The sequence below is a fragment of the Gigantopelta aegis genome, chromosome 12 (assembly GCF_016097555.1).
Source record: "Gigantopelta aegis isolate Gae_Host chromosome 12, Gae_host_genome, whole genome shotgun sequence".
Taxonomy (NCBI): Eukaryota; Metazoa; Mollusca; class Gastropoda; order Neomphalida; family Peltospiridae; genus Gigantopelta; species Gigantopelta aegis.
The window spans coordinates 42,944,269-42,964,800 of NC_054710.1; the positions used below are offsets into that span (position 1 = coordinate 42,944,269).

At 37.3% G+C, this 20,532-nt stretch overlaps 1 protein-coding gene across 1 annotated transcript in view; it reads left to right on the forward strand.

Annotated features, from left to right (window-relative positions):
• The window catches only part of LOC121386686 (synaptogenesis protein syg-2-like), a 29,789-nt gene extending 10,154 nt beyond the window's left edge, over positions 1-19,635 (forward strand). Inside the window, exons 2-3 of the mRNA XM_041517679.1 lie at positions 1,343-1,645; positions 19,162-19,635. Of these exons, the coding sequence (XP_041373613.1) occupies positions 1,343-1,645; positions 19,162-19,490 (632 nt within the window). The 3' untranslated portion in view covers positions 19,491-19,635. The remainder of the gene's footprint in view (positions 1-1,342; positions 1,646-19,161) is intronic.
• The last annotated feature ends 897 nt before the right edge of the window (positions 19,636-20,532 follow it).

Genomic DNA, 20,532 nt, shown 5'->3' on the forward strand with positions numbered 1-20,532 from the left:
TGGCCAACATGAGATTAAGGGATGCCTGCTTACGAAACGCACATGGCCGCCAACAAGGTGGGAATGACCGACTTTGATCCTTGATTGTCCTGCATTGTCTCGGCCATTGGGTCACATTTGAGATGAATCTCAGAGTTCATGGATTAATTACGATGTAATTAGGAAATGTATTGATTAATAATGAGTCATCCGAAATAATTTAAGAAACAAGAAAACAAGTTTGTTGTAAGTCTTTTTCCTTTTTTTAAACAATGAAATTAAATTAAATTAAAAGTATTCATTTTTGCATGTACGATAGTATGGTATTACGTACGATCATAAATTTAAAAAAAACACATCAAGTAACACAAACTTTCCTATGTTTTACGTGCAATTGCCATTCGGCAAGGATAATTTTATATTCAAATATCCGAAAACACGTTAAAAAACACATCCAATTAACCGTTGGATTTTGTATTGTCATAATGGCAAATGGTTCCGTGCAGGACAAACATATTCAAATATCCGAAATATTCAATAATCCGACATCCAATTAAGTGGATTTGACTGTACAAACAATTGTAAATAAGAATTTTTGTAAAATCTTGTATAAAGCATACAATTGTACAGTAATGATTTGAGGCCCCCAACATTGACATTGCTCTTGTTTCTGGGGACAACAAATTAAAAAAAACAAAACAAAAAAAACAAACATTTTTTATCTTGATATACTGTTGGTCGTAAATGATGCATTTAATTCAATAATAAATAATTGTCGTAACTACCACTATTTATGCAAATAACTAAAACACCTAATCTACCTTAAATATAGCAAATATACAAATAAATTGTAAATTTTTTCACGTTTCATTGCCATTAAAACAAATTCGACATCTTAACTACAAATGAAGAAAAACAGTTCATTATCTTGGCTTTTTAAAAATGTATTTTGATGCATACAAGTCCATCTGGTTCTCTCACGACATAATGTAGATATTAGATTAAAGTTAGATGATTTTCAAAGAAGCATACAAACTCATTTGTGTCAATACAAATCAAAAAGCATTTTCACTTTGGTTGAGAAAACAAATTTCTTGCAGACTTCCAATACCAATGATTAAATCTGAAATGTTGCAAATAACTAGCGTTATATGCATTCTACACAAAGCAGATTTATGACTGTACAGTAAGATTTCTTTGTGGAATAGTTGTAAAACTTGTTAAGCATTCCAGCTGTAAAACTCGCCATAAGTCAGTACAGGCAGTCAACTTAATTTGGCTCTTGAATCTTTAGTGTGACAGGGCCCTATAAACTATAAACCATGGTGTTTTGTAATTAGTTTAAACAATCAATATATTTCAGGTTCACCAAGACTAGATCACCGAGTTACATTTAAGAAAGAGTTTGCAGCAGCAGAAGGTGGAAATGTGACACTGAATATATCAGTGATTGCCAACCCAATACCCACATTCACCTGGTACCATCTGACTGATGAAAACAAAAAGGAACTTGGGTCTGGCAGTTCAGCTACAACTGATGTATCTGCTGTTGGGAATATTACACTGACACATGTTCAGCATGGAGATATTGGTACATACCAGGTTGTTGTGTCAAATGGAGCTCCAAGACAAGATCTTGTGGTGAACCTGACACTTCATTTAGCAGGTATGACGAGATCAGTACATGTATGTGCTAGTTGTAGAGCATCATTAGATTGATTGTAAAGCTAGATACTGACACTTGATGTAGCAGGTATGACGAGATAAGTACATGTATGTGCTAGTTGTAGAGCATCATTAGATTGATTGTCAAGCTAGATACTGACACTTCATTTAGCAGGTATGACGAGATAAGTACATGTATGTGCTAGTTGTAGAGCATCATTAGATTGATTGTCAAGCTAGATACTGACACTTGATGTAGCAGGTACGAGGAGATGTGTATGTGCTAGTTGTAGAGCATCATTAGATTGATTGTAAAGCTAGATACTGACACTTCATTTAGCAGGTACGAGTAGATGTATGTGCTAGTTGTAGAGCATCATTAGATTGATTGTAAAGCTAGATACTGACACTTGATGTAGCAGGTATGAGGAGATGTGTATGTGCTAGTTGTAGAGCATCATTAGATTGATTGTAAAGCTAGATACTGACACTTGATGTAGCAGGTATGAGGAGATGTGTACATGTATGTGCTAGTTGTAGAGCATCATTAGATTGATTGTAAAGCTAGATACTGACACTTGATGTAGCAGGTATGAGGAGATGTGTACATGTATGTGCTAGTTGTAGAGCATCATTAGATTGATTGTAAAGCTAGATACTGACACTTGATGTAGCAGGTACGAGGAGATGTGTATGTGCTAGTTGTAGAGCATCGTTAGATTGATTGTAAAGCTAGATACTGACACTTGATGTAGCAGGTATGAGGAGATGTGTATGTGCTAGTTGTAGAGCATCATTAGATTGATTGTAAAGCTAGATACTGACACTTGATGTAGCAGGTATGAGGAGATGTGTACATGTATGTGCTAGTTGTAGAGCATCATTAGATTGATTGTAAAGCTAGATACTGACACTTGATGTAGCAGGTATGAGGAGATGTGTATGTGCTAGTTGTAGAGCATCATTAGATTGATTGTAAAGCTAGATACTGACACTTGATGTAGCAGGTATGAGGAGATGTGTACATGTATGTGCTAGTTGTAGAGCATCATTAGATTGATTGTAAAGCTAGATACTGACACTTGATGTAGCAGGTATGAGGAGATGTGTACATGTATGTGCTAGTTGTAGAGCATCATTAGATTGATTGTCAAGCTAGAGACTGACACTTGATGTAGCAGGTATGAGGAGATGTGTATGTGCTAGTTGTAGAGCATCATTAGATTGACTGTAAAGCTAGATACTGACACTTGATGTAGCAGGTATGAGGAGATGTGTACATGTATGTGCTAGTTGTAGAGCATCATTAGATTGACTGTAAAGCTAGATACTGACACTTGATGTAGCAGGTATGAGGAGATGTGTACATGTATGTGCTAGTTGTAGAGCATCATTAGATTGATTGTAAAGCTAGATACTGACACTTGATGTAGCAGGTATGAGGAGATGTGTATGTGCTAGTTGTAGAGCATCATTAGATTGATTGTAAAGCTAGATACTGACACTTGATGTAGCAGGTATGAGGAGATGTGTACATGTATGTGCTAGTTGTAGAGCATCATTAGATTGATTGTAAAGCTAGATACTGACACTTGATGTAGCAGGTATGAGGAGATGTGTACATGTATGTGCTAGTTGTAGAGCATCATTAGATTGATTGTCAAGCTAGAGACTGACACTTGATGTAGCAGGTATGACGAGATCAGTACATGTATGTGCTAGTTGTAGAGCATCATTAGATTGATTGTCAAGCTAGATACTGACACTTGATGTAGCAGGTATGACGAGATCAGTACATGTATGTGCTAGTTGTAGAGCATCATTAGATTGATTGTCAAGCTAGATACTGACACTTGATGTAGCAGGTATGAGTAGATGTGTATGTGCTAGTTGTAGAGCATCATTAGATTGATTGTCAAGCTAGATACTGACACTTCATTTAGCAGGTATGACGAGATCAGTACATGTATGTGCTAGTTGTAGAGCATCATTAGATTGATTGTCAAGCTAGATACTGACACTTGATGTAGCAGGTATGACGAGATCAGTACATGTATGTGCTAGTTGTAGAGCATCATTAGATTGATTGTCAAGCTAGATACTGACACTTGATGTAGCAGGTATGAGTAGATGTGTATGTGCTAGTTGTAGAGCATCATTAGATTGATTGTAAAGCTAGATACTGACACTTCATTTAGCAGGTATGACGAGATCAGTACATGTATGTGCTAGTTGTAGAGCATCATTAGATTGATTGTAAAGCTAGATACTGACACTTCATTTAGCAGGTATGAGTAGATGTGTATGTGCTAGTTGTAGAGCATCATTAGATTGATTGTAAAGCTAGATACTGACACTTCATTTAGCAGGTATGATGAGATCAGTACATGTATGTGCTAGTTGTAGAGCATCATTAGATTGATTGTAAAGCTAGATACTGACACTTGATGTGGCAGGTATGAGTAGATGTGTATGTGCTAGTTGTAGAGCATCATTAGACTGAGTGTAAAGCTAGATACTGACATTGAATGTTACTACCATTCCATAATGTATGCCTGGTTCTGTATTCATAAACATTCCTAACTTAAGTATACTTGAACCCTAAATATCGTACTAAACGAGTCATACTTGAGTTAGTATCAGACCTCTCAACCCTCCCGGATTCTGTGGGAGTCTCTCGGTATTTGATCAATCCTCCCAAGAAAAAAATCCTCCCGGTAAATAAAAATTTTGTAAGCATAAAAAGAACAAAAATTGATCTACTTTCGTTAAAATAACATACGAGAAGTAACTCCACTTTTTTTTCCATTCAGAACTCTTCGGCTAATTTCGGTTTCCAACAATGCAACAAACTGTTTAACGTTTGCTGAAATGAGAATTATGGGATATATTGTTAAAAAAGCACTTAGTATTCATAAAATGTCTTAAGGCACTCAGTTACATACATTTGTTTTGTACCTAAAAGTACTTTATTGAACCATCTACATAACTACTATATTCCACTTATTATTGATATTTTATTAAAATAATTGAATTATGTCGATGGTCCATAATTCAGAGAAAAATAATGGCTATTTGGAGAGCAGAGATGTGGCATATTATTTTTGAGTCATGTGATGGGCATCCCACTTAACTGTCCTCTGCGATGTAGGGTAAATAAAACAAGCAAAAAACAATGAAAATAAGTTATTAAAAATTAATAAAAACGTACTGAATGATAATAAGCTTATACATTAATTTATTTTAGTAACAGAAGAATGTTAAATGTTGACAATCCTGACTAGTTAGGCATTTGCATCTATAGGTAAATTTATCGTCAGTCATACATGAAAAAAATCTAAACATCTAGATCACAAACACCTTCATTTTCCACCTTGTCAAATTCATTATGATGCAAAATATGCCATAATTAACAGCTGACTTAGGATAGGAATTATTATAAATAATACTCTGAACTAGGCGGTGTTTTTATATGATATGGATATATATACGATGGCTGTGTTTTTAGTCTCCTCTACCGAGGACTGGCTATATACATGTACACAGCAAAAATGTATATAGGCGGTAAAAAAGTATTTAATTGATTCATATTACCGAACCATCTGGAAAAGGAGGAATACATACTAAGTACTGTAAAAACAGCACATGGTCTGTACAGGGGAAGGGAGGGATTGTATATGAATCTAGTGGACCCTTTTGTGTTCGTTTCCAAAGACATTGCCCCTGCAGTACTCAAAAAAAATAAAATAATAATAATAATAATAATCAAATAATTTTTTTTTAATAATAATAAAATGATAATAATAAATAAATAATTTTACAAATTATCAGCTGCTGAGGTAGATTATCTGACAGAGAAACTAACTACGGACAGTACACAAACTAACAACAGCACTTAATTTTAGTTTTTAAATTATGGACCAGTGCCATAATTCAATTATTTTTACAAAATGTCATTAATAAATGGAGTATGGTGGTTATGAAGATGTTTGAATAAAGTACATTTAGGGACAAATTAGACCGTTAAATAGGTCAGTGGTCTGTGACAATATGCCTTTAAGATATTATTATACATATGGTTAAAAGTATCTTGGTACATATCAAAGTTGTACATCACACTAGAATTCCAAGTGGGACGTAACACTTCATAGTCACATGATGACATGATCAAGTGGTGCATTACAACCTTACAGGAACATCAACTAAACGAGATGAGTGATATAAATTAAGATCGATTATGGGTAATAAATAGGATATTAAACTCGCTACCAGTTTGTATAATTTTTATGTCCCTCGTGAAATAATTTTCATTGTCACTCGCTAAAGTTTGTGACAATTGAAAATTATTTCACTCGGGACATAAACACGATACGAAATAGAAAACTCATTTAATATCCTATAAATCTTGCAGTATTTTCAATGTAGACATAAACTTTGCACTTGTTATAGATCTCTCGTGTAAGTGTGGATATCAGTTTTACAGCATATCGCTCAGTATTCCTTTCAAAGTAAATTGATATTAAGCAGCAGCAAATTATTTTTAACTTATAATTTAAACTTAATTAATCTCAATTTAGTATTAAACAGCAGAATCATTAATTTAAATGACCATAGATTTACTGTAAAAGAAACATACATGTATTAAACTGACTGACAAACATTTAAAATAAAGTTTTGTTTTATTTTGCGGAATCTTTTTTATTATTATTATCATCTTTCTTGTCACCAATGTTGGAATATTTGAGTTGAAAAAATTTTAAATTGCTAACAATTATTAGTTTTGGGGTTTTCCTTTCCTTTTACTGGTTCTTTTGTGAACATTATTAGCTTACCTGGCCCGAAGGAAGGAAATGTTTTATTTAACACATTTTCTTTTATATGGTGTCTGACATATGGTTATGGATCAATCAGATATTGGCAGCAAGGGTTCTTTTATATGTACCGTCCCACAGACAGGATAGTACATACCACAGCCTTTGTTACACAAGTTATATGGAGCACTGGCAGGAATGTGAAATAGTTCATGGGCCCACCGACGGGAATCACCTGGCCCGAATGGCTTTCGGAGCTTAAATGCTATGTCATATCGTCCATCAACTTTTCACAATTTCAGCTTCTTCTCCAGTTCCACCAGGTAGGTTTCGACAAAACTTGATCCAAATGATCCTCTCATAGTTCTGACCAAATGGCCACCCTGTCCTCTGATTGACTAAGACATTTTCGAGTTCTTTCAAGTTCCATTTGGCACATTTCAACCAAATGTGTTCCAAATGATCCTGTCATGGCCCTGACCAAGTATTGTTATTTTTCGGACAACTTTGAAATCCAATGTGGCTGTATTTATGATGCAGGCGAAAGTAGAATTCACCAAATTTCAAGGCATATTCTTTGATAAAAGTGGATAATTTATTGGTTCTGGTTACAATACATACTTATGCACATCCTCAGCTTGTTCTTTTGCTATTTTAATATCAAATTATCAGTCACCAAATGACCATCTACGATAAATCAGTATTACTATGGTTCACTTTTTAGAGGTACGTGTATAGTTAGCTTAATACCATGTGAGTGATTCATGTAACACAATACCCTCACATTAAAGGAACAGATAGCTAACTAATTTCTCCTGACATTAAAGGAACGATGATGGCCAGCGGAAGTCAGTCCAGAAATCTCCGAACTAATTCTCCTGACATTAAAGGAACAGCGATGGGCCAGCGGTGGTCAGTCTATAATTCATATATGAACTTTGTGGACGGTGCGAGATGACCGTGTACGACTATGTTGACGGACAGATCCAGCCTCAACCGACCAATGTCGCTGCATAACCCACATACCTTCCTCGTGCCAGTAGTGTTTAAAAGAAGAGCCAGCAAGCTCTATCGACAGTCTTTTCTCAACCACGAAAAGCTCCGGCCAACGGCAATCCAAGAATCAGCTACTTTGTTGAACTAGCCGGTCGTTATACTTTCTGACGAAAGTAAAACTGAAACATCCGACGATAACGTGAGGCAGATGCAGTTCCTGTGAACATTTTATCCCGAACCACGATCATCCTATCAGTTAACTCTGTGACGAGAACCCAGAGAAGAACTGAACTATACCTTGTGAAATGTGTAACTTATAACCTATTAAAATCTTCCTTAAATTTGATCGATCTTCCGAGTTTATCAACCGTTGTACGAGTGTTTCACAACGCGCGCTCGTACAACGACGACTATAAAAGAGTACTACCACTATACGAATCATCAGAGTGTCACTAACCATACGACTGGTAGTGGCACATTTAGGCCCCATGGGCGTCTTGTTAATATACATGTATTAAGATTGAAATGTATATTATTATTATTAATTATTAACTTATTTTTTTTAAATAATTCACTAGCTGATATTGTCATATTAAATTATTTTTAATTAGGAGACCCATTTGGCCTGGTATGCATATTCAACGATATATATTGCACATTATTGCTTAATATCAACAAGTAAAATCATATAGTTAATTAATAAAATGGCTACATGTGACGGCTATTATATATAACGGGCGCAGCCATTTTGGACCATCCCAGTGAATATGCCCTCTGCATGGCAAGCTGGTGGTTACGTAATACCTAACGTGTCACATCAGGAATTAGTCTTCGAACTGAAGAAACAAAACATACCTGATTTTTGCGGATGCATTGAAATGTTCTGTAATAATAGCCATCCCAGTAAGCCAGCAACAATATATATTGTTTTTCAATACAAAATAAACCACCATTGTCAAAGTGTTGAAATAACTGTATTATGTTTTGTACATAAATTAACCCATGTACTGAAATTATAATTGGAGTGTTTTCTTGGTTAATTGGTCTTTTCTTTCCATGGCCTGTACCTGTGGTTCCTGATTGGCAGGTGTATATTTAGACGGTCCCCAGACACTGTGTCTAAACACACTAAAAAGACGTGCCACGGATACCCCACAAATTGTAATGGATATTATCAGCCGTCCTGCTTTATTACTGTAAGTAATTCTGTAAAACCCTTGATTATGAGTAGACTTTCCCATCTAAAATCACAAAACTGACAAAGAAAAGTATCACTTGGGTATTTTGAGTGGTGGTTTTTGCTCGAACGTACCCTACCAATAGGCCTAATAATTTGCATTTTTTCTTTGGATATTTAAAAAAACAAAAATACTATAACTCCATTTCGTTCTATTGATGCAAACTGAAATATATATACTACTCAAAAGAATTTAAGGGTCAAAAATTTATAACCAAATAAGTTTCAGAGTGTATTAGATTGATGATGTAAACTACACCAAATTTTTTATTTATTGTTCCATATTTACAAAAAACCACAAATAAACGTCACTGTATACAAGAAAGTCACATGACATGCTGTCAAAGTTGAAGGTTGTCAAACATGGATTTTACACATTAGAACATTCGTTTAATAGTGTGTGAATCCACCCCTGGCGCGAATACACTCGACACATCGTTGCCTCATGCTGTTGATCAGACGTCTGAAGAACTCTTGGGGAATGGTCTGCCACTCTGCCATAAGAAGTTGACCCAGATCATGAAGGTTGGCCGGAGGGGCATGGTTATCCCGAACTCTCCTGCCTAATTCGTCCCAGGCGTGCTCTATTGGGGCCAAGTCAGGCGAATATGCTGGCGATACCTTGTTGTCTGAGAAAGTCCGTTACCACCCTGGCGCGGTGGGGTCTGGCACTGTCATCCTGCAGAACTGCCCCGCCGCCAATCTGCTGAAGGCCTGGGAGAACCAACGGCCGGATAATCTCATTCAGATAGCGGATTCCATTCAGATTGCCATCCACCACATAGAGGGGGGTCCTGTGGTGGATAGAGATGCCGCCCCACACCATGACGCTGCCACCACCGAACCGGTGACATTGTCTAACTTTAACATCAGCGAAGCGCTCCCCAGGACGTCTGTAGACACGAACCCGACCATCGTTGAACTGGAGACTAAACCTGGACTCATCAGTGAACATCACTCGACCCCACTGAACACGTTGCCACCGCAGACAAGCGTGCACCAGTGACGTCTGGCCGTTCTGTGACGTGGTAGGAGTGGTGGTCGAACAGACTGGCGACGGCAGCGTAGATTATTGGCTCTCAGACGATTGCGTATGGTTTGATCAGACACTCGAGTTCCAGTCGCAGTCCGCAGATTGTCACGTAATCGGCGTGCAGTGGTTGTGCGTTGACGTAGAGCCATATTGGTGATGTAGCGGTCCTCTCTATTTGTAGTGCTTCGGGGTCTTCCCGAACGTGGACGATTTCGAACAGAATTCGTTGCTTGGTACCGTTGCCACAGTCGGCCAACGACACTCTGACTGACACCAAGTCTCAGAGCAACATTTCTTTGCACATTGCCATCCTGAAGCCAAGCAATAGCCCTTCCTCGATCTTCGATAGTCAATTGAAGTCGTACCATTGTCGAATTTGGAGTGTGCACCGTACACGAACGCAAGCTCCAATTATACGGAAATTCAGCATTGGGAACATGGAATACACGTGCAAAGCGTGCAAATGAAGCGCTTTGTGAAAAAGCAATTTATGGGCACTTAGCAGACCTTTCGCTTTCGCCCTAATTTATGTGCAAATGTAAGCATGTTTTCGCCATTAGAACTAGTCGACAGTGTCAATGACAGTGGATTTTAATTCATTTATGGAACAATACCATGCGTGACATTATGGTCTAGCTAATATAATTGACATTCAGAAAATAATGTCGAAAATATCGTCTGACCCTTAAATTCTTTTGAGTAGTATATATATATTTAGTTAAATAGTTATACTATCAAGTCATTTATGTTGTTTTACAAGTCAGGTTGATGAAAGCGAAGCGCCTTGTCGTAAATTAGAGCATTTGTTTATACTGTGCATAGAGGAGATGGACAGAGCTGACATCACTTTGCCCAAAGCTATACCATCGGATGTCACAAAAACGAAACAAAATGGCTGTCCCCATGCAGTTAGCAGGAATAATCATGTTTTTTTATTAACTCTAAAATTACGCGTTTTTCACTTGTTAAAGTGTCAATATGTGTTGGTGGTCTGGGTATGCATCTTTCCAACACATAAGGCTCTTGTTTGAGTTGACCTTACCTTTAATAAAAAGTGTGTTTAACAAAATGAGCCAATTTTTATTAGAAATACACTAATTACCGGTACTTACTTAGCAGACCTCTTGGAGGTACACTGTCTTAAATTTAAGTATCATTTATTTTCATTTCATTCCATCTTATTTTCATGCTTATAAGGTTCAAGCACACTCTCCTGGGCACACACCTCATGCAGATATCCAAGACAGTAGATTAGTTGGTTAGTGGTTAGTGAGAGAGAAGAAGGTGTAGTGGTCTTACACCTACCCATTGAGTCTTTAAAACTCGCTCTGAGTGGGAGCCGGTACCGGACTGCTAACCCTGTACCTACCAGCCTTATGTCTGATGGCTTAAATTAACCACACCACCGAGGCCGGTATTTAAGTATCAGTTTATGTGTGATGCATTAGTAAGCAGTATATTGAATACCACTTGGTTATGATACCTGACTTGAGAAGGTGGATAAGTATTATACTTTGACTATAAAGTACTTTGACACCTCATTAACATTACCTATAAGTCCAGCTGGAATGGAATTAGGAAATACTGTGGAGCTTTTATCTTCCTTTACTTTTGATTTTTCCTCAACAAAAGTGTTACTCAGTTTAAATTAGCAGACTGATTCCTACATCCTCTGGCGATGTGTCCTGTCTGTCCACAGTTCCAACCACGAATCTCTCTCCAACGGTTCTGATCCCTCTCAGGAACAGTATTACCTGAGGCTGGTCTTCTATTCAGGAATGTTGAAGGAGTAGACCTAAATGTTGATCGCTGTTGACCCTGCAGAGCACTACTCTGGGTGAATTGGTCTTGTAACTGGCTCTCTAACTTGTCAAACCTAGAAGAAAGTTGGTAAAGCATAGTCTCCAATTTCTTCATCCCTCCAGTATCCACCTCGGATGGGACTTTCGGCAGCAATTTGGCAGCTACAGATACTGATGTTCTCTTAGCAGGAACAGGCTTCTTGGACGACTGTCGTTTCTCTGTATGAACAAAATGGCTCTGTTCCACACATCTCAACTCCACCCTTAACTTATCAAAGTCATGGGTTTTATCAAAAATATGGCCATTGCAGTCTTTAAGCCACTGCTGTAGACCGGGTACACAACATGTGGTTGGAGTCCATCTGCTGTGTGCTGGTCTTGAAAGCCCTGTAAAACAAGTCTTCTATCTTACAACCCTAAGAAGAAACAGTTTCATCCTCGTGCTGCTGTGCACTATAGAAGTCAGCAAGTAGCGCCTCACCCTCATCAACAGAACCATATATATTTTTCAGTTGATGGATCAGCTGATGAAGGCTAGCGTCTGAACCCAGACGCATTGCAACTCTCGCTGCATCGCCCTTTAAGGAACGACGAACAGCTTGAGTATTAACATCGGCAGAATGCTTCTTGTCCCTTAGAAGACATTCCACCTCGTACAACCAAGCATCAAAAGAAAGATCAGTTTTAGCACAGCTGTCACCTGAAAAGAAAGAGACCCTGGGAGGTTGACTAATTTCAACTGTACCAACGATTGTGCATATGACACAGCCCAGGTATTAAAATCCTCTGGACAATCCACTTTGGGTAAGACTCCAAGTTTACTAAAAGTGCTAAGTAACTTGGTAATCTCCACCAAAGAAATGCCATCAGATGATTCCTCATCCATGGTTCGCACAGACCTTGGAAAGTCCTTGAATTTCAGGGTAGTCCTTTAAAAGTCCTTAAAATTTCATAAATATTAAATTTATGCTTAGAAAGTCCTTGAATTTTGTGACTAAGTGCTTGAATTTTACAAAAACATCCTTAAATTTAAAAATTAAGATCCACTGGAAAAACTATTAAAAAGAAAACACTTTTTGTTGATTTTTCGCTAAAATTTTAAACCTGTTACTGGACATTTTTCGCCGGGTATCAGATTATTACACACACCGGAAGTAGCAAGATGCTGTAAATGCGCATGTGTTGGCGTTTGTTGAATGGGAAAAATGAGTAACAAGTTTGTCTATAATTTGAAGTGGGAAACTAACCCACTTTACACGGAATGGTTAAGGTCATATAAGAATGACAAACGGAAGGCAACGTGTGTTTTGTGCGACAAAGTGTTTGTTGTTTAGGCTGGTATTACAGTCAGTGTCATAGATGCTTATGGGTTGCATTTAATTGATTACAGTATAGGTGTACTTGAAAAATAGTCCTTGAAACCAAGCAGAAAAGTCCTTGAAAAGTCTTTGAAAATAATCTGTTTAAGCCTGTATGAACCATGTCATCTGAAAGAACATCTCCAGGTTTCTCTTCTGCCATCGTGAAAACCAATCAAATACAATAAAATAAAATTAGTCACTGAATCTTAAAAGAAAACAAAAGTAAATCAAAACTGAAATATAAACAAGTAATATCAGCTCAGTAACGTTTCATGTATGATAAAGGAGAAATTGGCTCACACACTAATATGCATAATCTAAAATCAGGCTATGATACACTACATATAAACATTACCCATGTACAACACTGGGTAAAACAATTCCACTTTCAAAGTGATACAAAGGTGAACAAATAAGTACACCTAATCCAGCAAACCTATGACAAACATCAATATAAAGCAAAGGTTTGCATTCAGTGTCTACTAAAATAAATAACACACAGTCATCAGCACAACCTGAAATAAAACATTTGCTGTGTGCTTATGTGTATATAGGTATGTATAACCCCAAAGAAACTAAGAACTACAAGGAAAGCTGAAAAGGGAAATGATATATGAGTACATGAAATAAATGCAAGTGTATCTGCAGTGTCTGTTAAGTGCAAACACCAATTAAAACAAGTGCAAAATTCAATTTATTACCTAAGTTGTACTCATCTAAGTTAAATTTAATTTAAAGTTTAACAATCCACTTTTAAATTCAATAAACTAATGTAAACCTTTTGCATTTAAATTTTTAAAATTGAATTAAGATTTAAGATTTAATTAATTTAAAATTTAAATCTAAGTTTAATTCTAAATCCTTGACTTAAAAAACATAATGCAACCATACTGACAGACAAGAGCTACCAGAAATTTATCAAAGTCAACCACAGCTCCAAGTCAAAACCACAACAAAATAATAATAATTAAAAAAATATATTATTAAAGTCAATAAAGGCAAAGCCAAAATCAAGACTAAATAAACAAATTATTGGAATGGCAAAGGGAAAAATAAATAAAAACCCAGCAAAAAAAAAAATAATAAAAATAAAAAATCCAAGTCAATAAATCATTAAATTCTAAAGCACAGAAGCTTCAGAAAACAAGTAAAAAAAAACCCACCTACTCAATGTATACAGAATACACTGGTACCAGAAAAAATAAATCTGAGTTATTAACTGAATAATTATTGCAGCCAATTAACAATAACTCAATATGACAAGTAATGAAAAATTAAAAACGATCGCAGGGAAAAAAAATACATCAGCTGGTTTTGTTCACAATCTATCAATCACCATGGCGAGAAGAAAAACATAAAAAAATATATACATATATATATATATTTATCATATAATATCTTACATTTTCAGTGCAATCAAAGTATGTGATATTTTTCAGATCACATACTTTAACAATTTGATAACTTTGCAAATTAGATGTAAATTAATGGAGGTCACGGCACTAGGTTTATTGACATTTAAGCAAACGCACATGGGTGACACTCCATAATTGACGCATGCATTCAGTCATCAAATAAAAACATTTCAATAGCAATTTTACACTGAAAGCTGTCCAGCGTTCAGAAAACAAAAAACATTAGGGCCTAGTTTATTTTGATGTAAGGACATACAAAATGATGTCATTCGAGTTTGACATCATTTCCATTTAAAAATACACCGCACCACATATTCTTACGTCATTTGAATATCGTGTAATGGCTAACTGTAATTAAAGTTGCGTGTACAGTTTACAAAAACACGTTATATTAAGCTTGAGATTATATGATAAAGAGATTATTACCAGAGTGTTTTTCGGTATCGACAATATCATATATTAGGAATAAAAGTAATGTATTATGCTCGCCAGAGGCTCGCATAATACAATTTTTATTCCTAATATATGATATTGACGATACCGAAAAACACTCTGGTAATAACCTCTATATATCATAAGATATTTTCACAGTAGCTACTAAATTAAATTACATACTCACATATATTCCATACATCATGAAAACAGAATAAAATCACAACAAATAAACACTAACGTCACAGTTCACAATTTTCTAAAGTCAGTGTTCCTCCACAAAAGTAAAAACACCAAAGAAAGGAATGTCACACATAAAAGAATCCCTCCGATCCAGCACGTGCAGTCCGGTACGTTCACAAACGCCTGGGTCCCTACGTCGGCTCCATTGTAACACACTCCTTGTCGTTGACAGAAAACAAGGTGGGGTCAAGGTTCAGGAATTTATTCCCAGGCGGAACCAAACTTATAAAACAATTATACACACGACTCTTCGCTGTGGGCGATGAGTCTCACAGAAATAAGAAACTGTCACATAGAAACCTGTGCTGTGTTCAATGACGATGAATCAGAAAAAGACCAACAGACCCTTCTTAATGAAAATCTTATGGTGGTGTGTGTGTATGTGAATGTTGCACAGATGTTACATGAAACATCACGTGATAAAATAAAACTATATCATTGGCTATTGGCTGATAACAAGCTAGGGTGTTGTCCATATGAAATACGATATTCTCAACAGAATATCGTAACCTAGAAAACTTAAATAAAATACATATACAGTAAATATTAAAATAAACTAATTACAAATATTTACTCCCCGTTACAGGTAGTTAATGCGATAAAATCAAAACAAGTCCAACCATTCCACCAGGTACTGTTATTGCCATTTACAGTTTATCAGGTGCTATAAATGACTGCAATAAAACAACGCAAGACAATCACTGTTGTCTGTGTGTCAGTCACTTGTATAAAAAGGCAGTGATGCGACTGCGTGATTGGTGACTTATTGGTTATTGGCTGTCATGTTCGTGAAGATGTGTAAGCATCTTGAGAAATGTCAAAGACTGAAGTCTCACTAAACATAATGGGCCAAATGTACAAAGCCTGTTTTAGACTTCCATGCATGTAACTACATACATTTACTATGCTTAAAGGGAGAGTAAACTCAAACATGAGCCTTATGTGTTGGACAGATGCATACCCGGACAACCAACACATACTGACACTTTAGCAAATGAAAAATGCATAATTTTAGAGTTAATAAAAAAACATGATTATTCCTGCTAACTGGGAGCAGTGCCACTTTCTTTTGTTTTTGAGGCATCCGGTACTCTAGCTGGGGGTGAAGTGACATCAGCTCCAACCAAGTCCTGTATGCACAGCTAGCTAGTGTAAAGAAAAGCAGTAATTTACGACTCGGTGCTTCTCTTTGATCAACCTAACTTGGAAAACAACATAAATAACATGATAATATAATAAACTATTTACGGTAACTAAATATATTTCAAGTTGCATTAAAGGAACAAAATGGGGTTATAGTATTTTTCTCTGTTAAATAATCCAAAGGAAAAATGTACACTATTAGGCCTATAGGTATGCTACGTTGGAGCAAAACGACAACCCATGATACCCAAGTGATAATTTTCTTTTCTTTTGAACTACGTAATTGGTCAGTTCTGTGATTTAAGATTGGAAAGTCTACTTAATCAATAGGTTTACTGAACTATTTACAGTAATAAACTATGTCCAGTACCATATTAGGGGTGACTGGATATTACACAATACCGATAAGTATTTTTGTGTCTAGACAGAGGTAATTAATTGGCTGGTCTGGTTACCTATCAAATAGACCCCTGCCAATCATAGTGATTTCCCTAGAAATTAGGCAAGGCATGGTAGACCAAACACTTTTGGGGCATTTTCACCATTTTCAGGGCACTTGTTTTTCATTAAAAATACACAAAAATTAATTGAAATAAACATTAATGTAATTTATGTGCTTGCGTTAATAAATGAATGGCAAAAGATATAAAATACATCTTTTATTAATTAATAATACCTTTTTTGGTGTTTTATAAAGGCAATTTTAGAATTAATTATTGAAAAAGGCTTTTTTTGTCACAGGACAGCATAGTGCTGATTAAGGCAAGATGGTGCTAGACTATTGAGGCATGGTGCTGGCGCACTGTGCTAAAACAAACTAGGGAAAACACTAAATCAGGAATAACGGGTAGATCGAGGCAACTAACAGAATAGACCAATTAACTAAGAAAACACTCCGTGTATCATTTTAGAGTGTAGGTTAATGCATGGACAAAACATGATGTATTTATTTCAACTTGTTGTGTAACCACTTTGACAATGGTGGTTTATTTTGTATTGAAAAATAATATATACTTATTGCTGGCTTACTGGGATGGATATTATTACAGAACATATTGCAATGCATGCTTATTTTATCATCCCGCAAAAACCAGGTACATTTGTGTGTCCATTTCTAAGACTCATTCCTGACTTTACGCCTTAAGTATTACTTAGTCACCAGTTCGCCAGAGGGCATATTCACTGGGATGGTACAAACTGGCTGCGCCCATTATATACTCTTCAAAAAAAGAAACGCAAAAGGGTACAAATGGGTTATAACTCCGATTTTATGTTTCCTACCGGTTCATGCTTTGTGAATATAAGGCCATTGCATGTCCCAAACACATTCCCACGGTTACATTCGATAAAACGCAGCTACTGTACAATAAAGTTCCAAAATGTGAATATTTGCAAAAACGCAGCCACGTGCAAACCATGTCACCACTGCACGTGCGTTGTATGCACGTGCAACATGAACACCGACAGTATAAAAGTGCAGGGTGTTCGCTTGCCTGGCCTCTGTATCTGGCCGACAGTTGACAATCCAGGACATGCCACGTCTCAGTGAACCAGCAGAGAAACAATGCCATCGGCCAAATAGACGCAGGCGAATCCAGAACGGCCGTTGCCAGGGTATTCCATGTGTCCCCAAGCACCATCTCCAGACTGGGGGACCGTTACCAGCAACATGGATCAAACACGTGACCTCCCTAGATCCCGGTCGACCACGGGTCACTACCCCCGGGCAGGGACCGCTACATCCGGGTACGCCACCTTCGGGGAACGATTGACTACTGCCATCTCCACAGCCCGCAGCAATACCAGGTTTGCGCAGGATATCCGACCAAACCGTACGGAACCGCCTACGTGAGGTAGGAATTCGTGCCCAGACGTCCAGTTCGTTCGAGGTGTTCTCTTAACACCACAACACCGTCGACTCCGACTGCAGTGGTGCCAGATTCATCGACAATGGCCTCAACTGCGATGGAGACAGGTGTGGTTCAGTGACGAGTCCCGATTTCTGCTCCGACGTCATGATGGAAGATGTCGCGTGTATAGGCGTCGTGGTGAACGTTATGCGGCAAACTGCGTGCAGGAAGTGGACTCCAGATTCGGCAGGGGGTAGGGGTAGTGTCATGGTGTGGGGCAGCCATCTCACACACTGGCAGAACTGACCTGGTCCAAGTGCAGGGCAACCTGAATGCACAGGGCTACATTGACCAGATCCTCCGGCCACACATCGTTCCAGTTATGGCCAACGCCAACGCAGTGTTCCACACATGACAACGCCAGGCCTCACACAGCACGGTCTCACAACGGCTTTCCTACAGGAAACAACAACATTAATGTCCTTCCTTGGCCATCGATATCACGGATTTGAAACCCAATTGAGCATTCTATGGACGAGTTGGATTCCGACGCCTCCGACAGCGACAACCACAGCCCCCAGACCCTGCCCGAGCTGGCAGCAGCCTTGCAGGCCGAGTGGGCCACCATCCCCCGGGACGTCATCCGTACTCTGGTTGCTTCAATGGGCAGGCGGTGCCAGGCAGTTGTCAACACACGCGGAGGCCACACCCGGTATTGACTCCAGATGACCTTGACATTGGTGGTGTGTCCTATCACTTACTCACAATGGACTAGAGTGAATTATGAACAATCCTGCAACATTTGGTAATTATCGGACTCACCATTCAATAATGAAATCAATTCTCCAAATGTTACGACAATGTGGTTTTGCGTTTCTTCTTTTGAAGAGTATATATAATAGCCGTCACATTTAACCATTTTATTAATTAGCTATAATATTGTACTTGTTGATATTAAGCAATAATGTGCATTATATATCACTGAGTGTGTTGAGAATGTAGTTCATTGCACTTACAAAATATGTAATAAAAATGAGGCAAAATTTAACTGTTATTTAGATATAGGCTAAGTACATATTGAAATATGGATTATGAACAGTTAATCACAGAAATCATCGAGGTAATTATATTTACATATTCAATGCTAAAAAAAGTGATTATTTCAGTAAAACTTTCATATTTTGATTCTTGAAGGTCCCCCGAATATTCCCATGAATGTCACAGCATGGAGCAATGGTCCACACTCAGTCTCGGTGTCTTGGATAGAGGAATTTAATGGAGGATCAAATCAGACGTTCCTTATACAATACCGAGCAGACACAACATCACAGTGGACAAATCTCACTGAAGAGTTTCCAGAGAAAGTTCTTCATACAAACCACACAGCTGTCATATCAAATCTTCAACCAGAGACGAGATATCTTGTGCGAGTTTTGGCTTATAACAAATATGGATACAAAGGTTTTACCAAAGAACAGGAAGCTTTGACTTTAATTGCAGGTAATAACAATAAAGGTCGGTGAGCGGAGCCTAAACTCATCTTTGATGGTAGAAAGCTTATCATTCTAAGAATCGACTGATATAAGTTTTGTGGTGTAAATGTATGTTTTTATGTTTTATATTTGTCATTTTTAGTGAGTAGGTGTGTGTGTCTGATCGATCTTCGTTTCCGACTCTCTCTCTCTATATATATATATATATGAACAAGGGCTATATAGCGTTGTACACATCGGTGTTCCATCGACTGGTACTATGCATACACCTATAACCACATACTAGGACCCGAACGCCCGTGGTGACTGTGATAATTGCAATTTATTTTAGTTAAAGTTGTATCAGCGGCATCAAGCAAAGTAACTGGGCAAGGAATCGCAGTGAAGATTGTGATAGGGATTCCAATTGCACTTGTGGTAGTGACTGTCTTGGTGATAACTTCATTTTATTTTATTTAAAGTTGAATCTCTTGTACCAGCCTCATCAAACAAAGTAACTGGAGAAGGAATTGCCGTAGGGCTTGTTATTGGGATTGCTGTTGCCGCCATTGCAGTGACAGTTACAGTGTTTATTTTGTGGCGACGAGGTTATGTGTGTGCATCTTCAAAATCAGGTAATACTATTAAGGAAAACCAAATTTGTAAATTTAAGACATTTATTTTTCAATTGATAATAGTTTAATTTCTATGATGTATATTATTACATTACAAGTTGCGTTATTCTGTTCTCACGCATGCATTTAACAAGTATGGTATAAACCTGTAACACATGTATTGCTTTTGTTTGTATCGTTTGGTATTTTCTCTTATTTTGTCACTAAGATGTTTTGATATATTTTACATTAAGGCACATTTTATACTCCGCAACAAAAGAAAGACGGATATTAATTTAGTTTGTAATGGGCAGTCTGCGTATTGGCAGTATTGGCAGTCTGCGTATTGGCAGTCTGCGTATATTCAGTCTGCGTGTTGGCAGTCTGCGTATTGGCAGTCTGCGTATTGATTTAATTTTATCATGAAAAACTATTTTGGCGTTTCTTTTGTTGTTCAGTGTATTATGACTAAAAGTTGA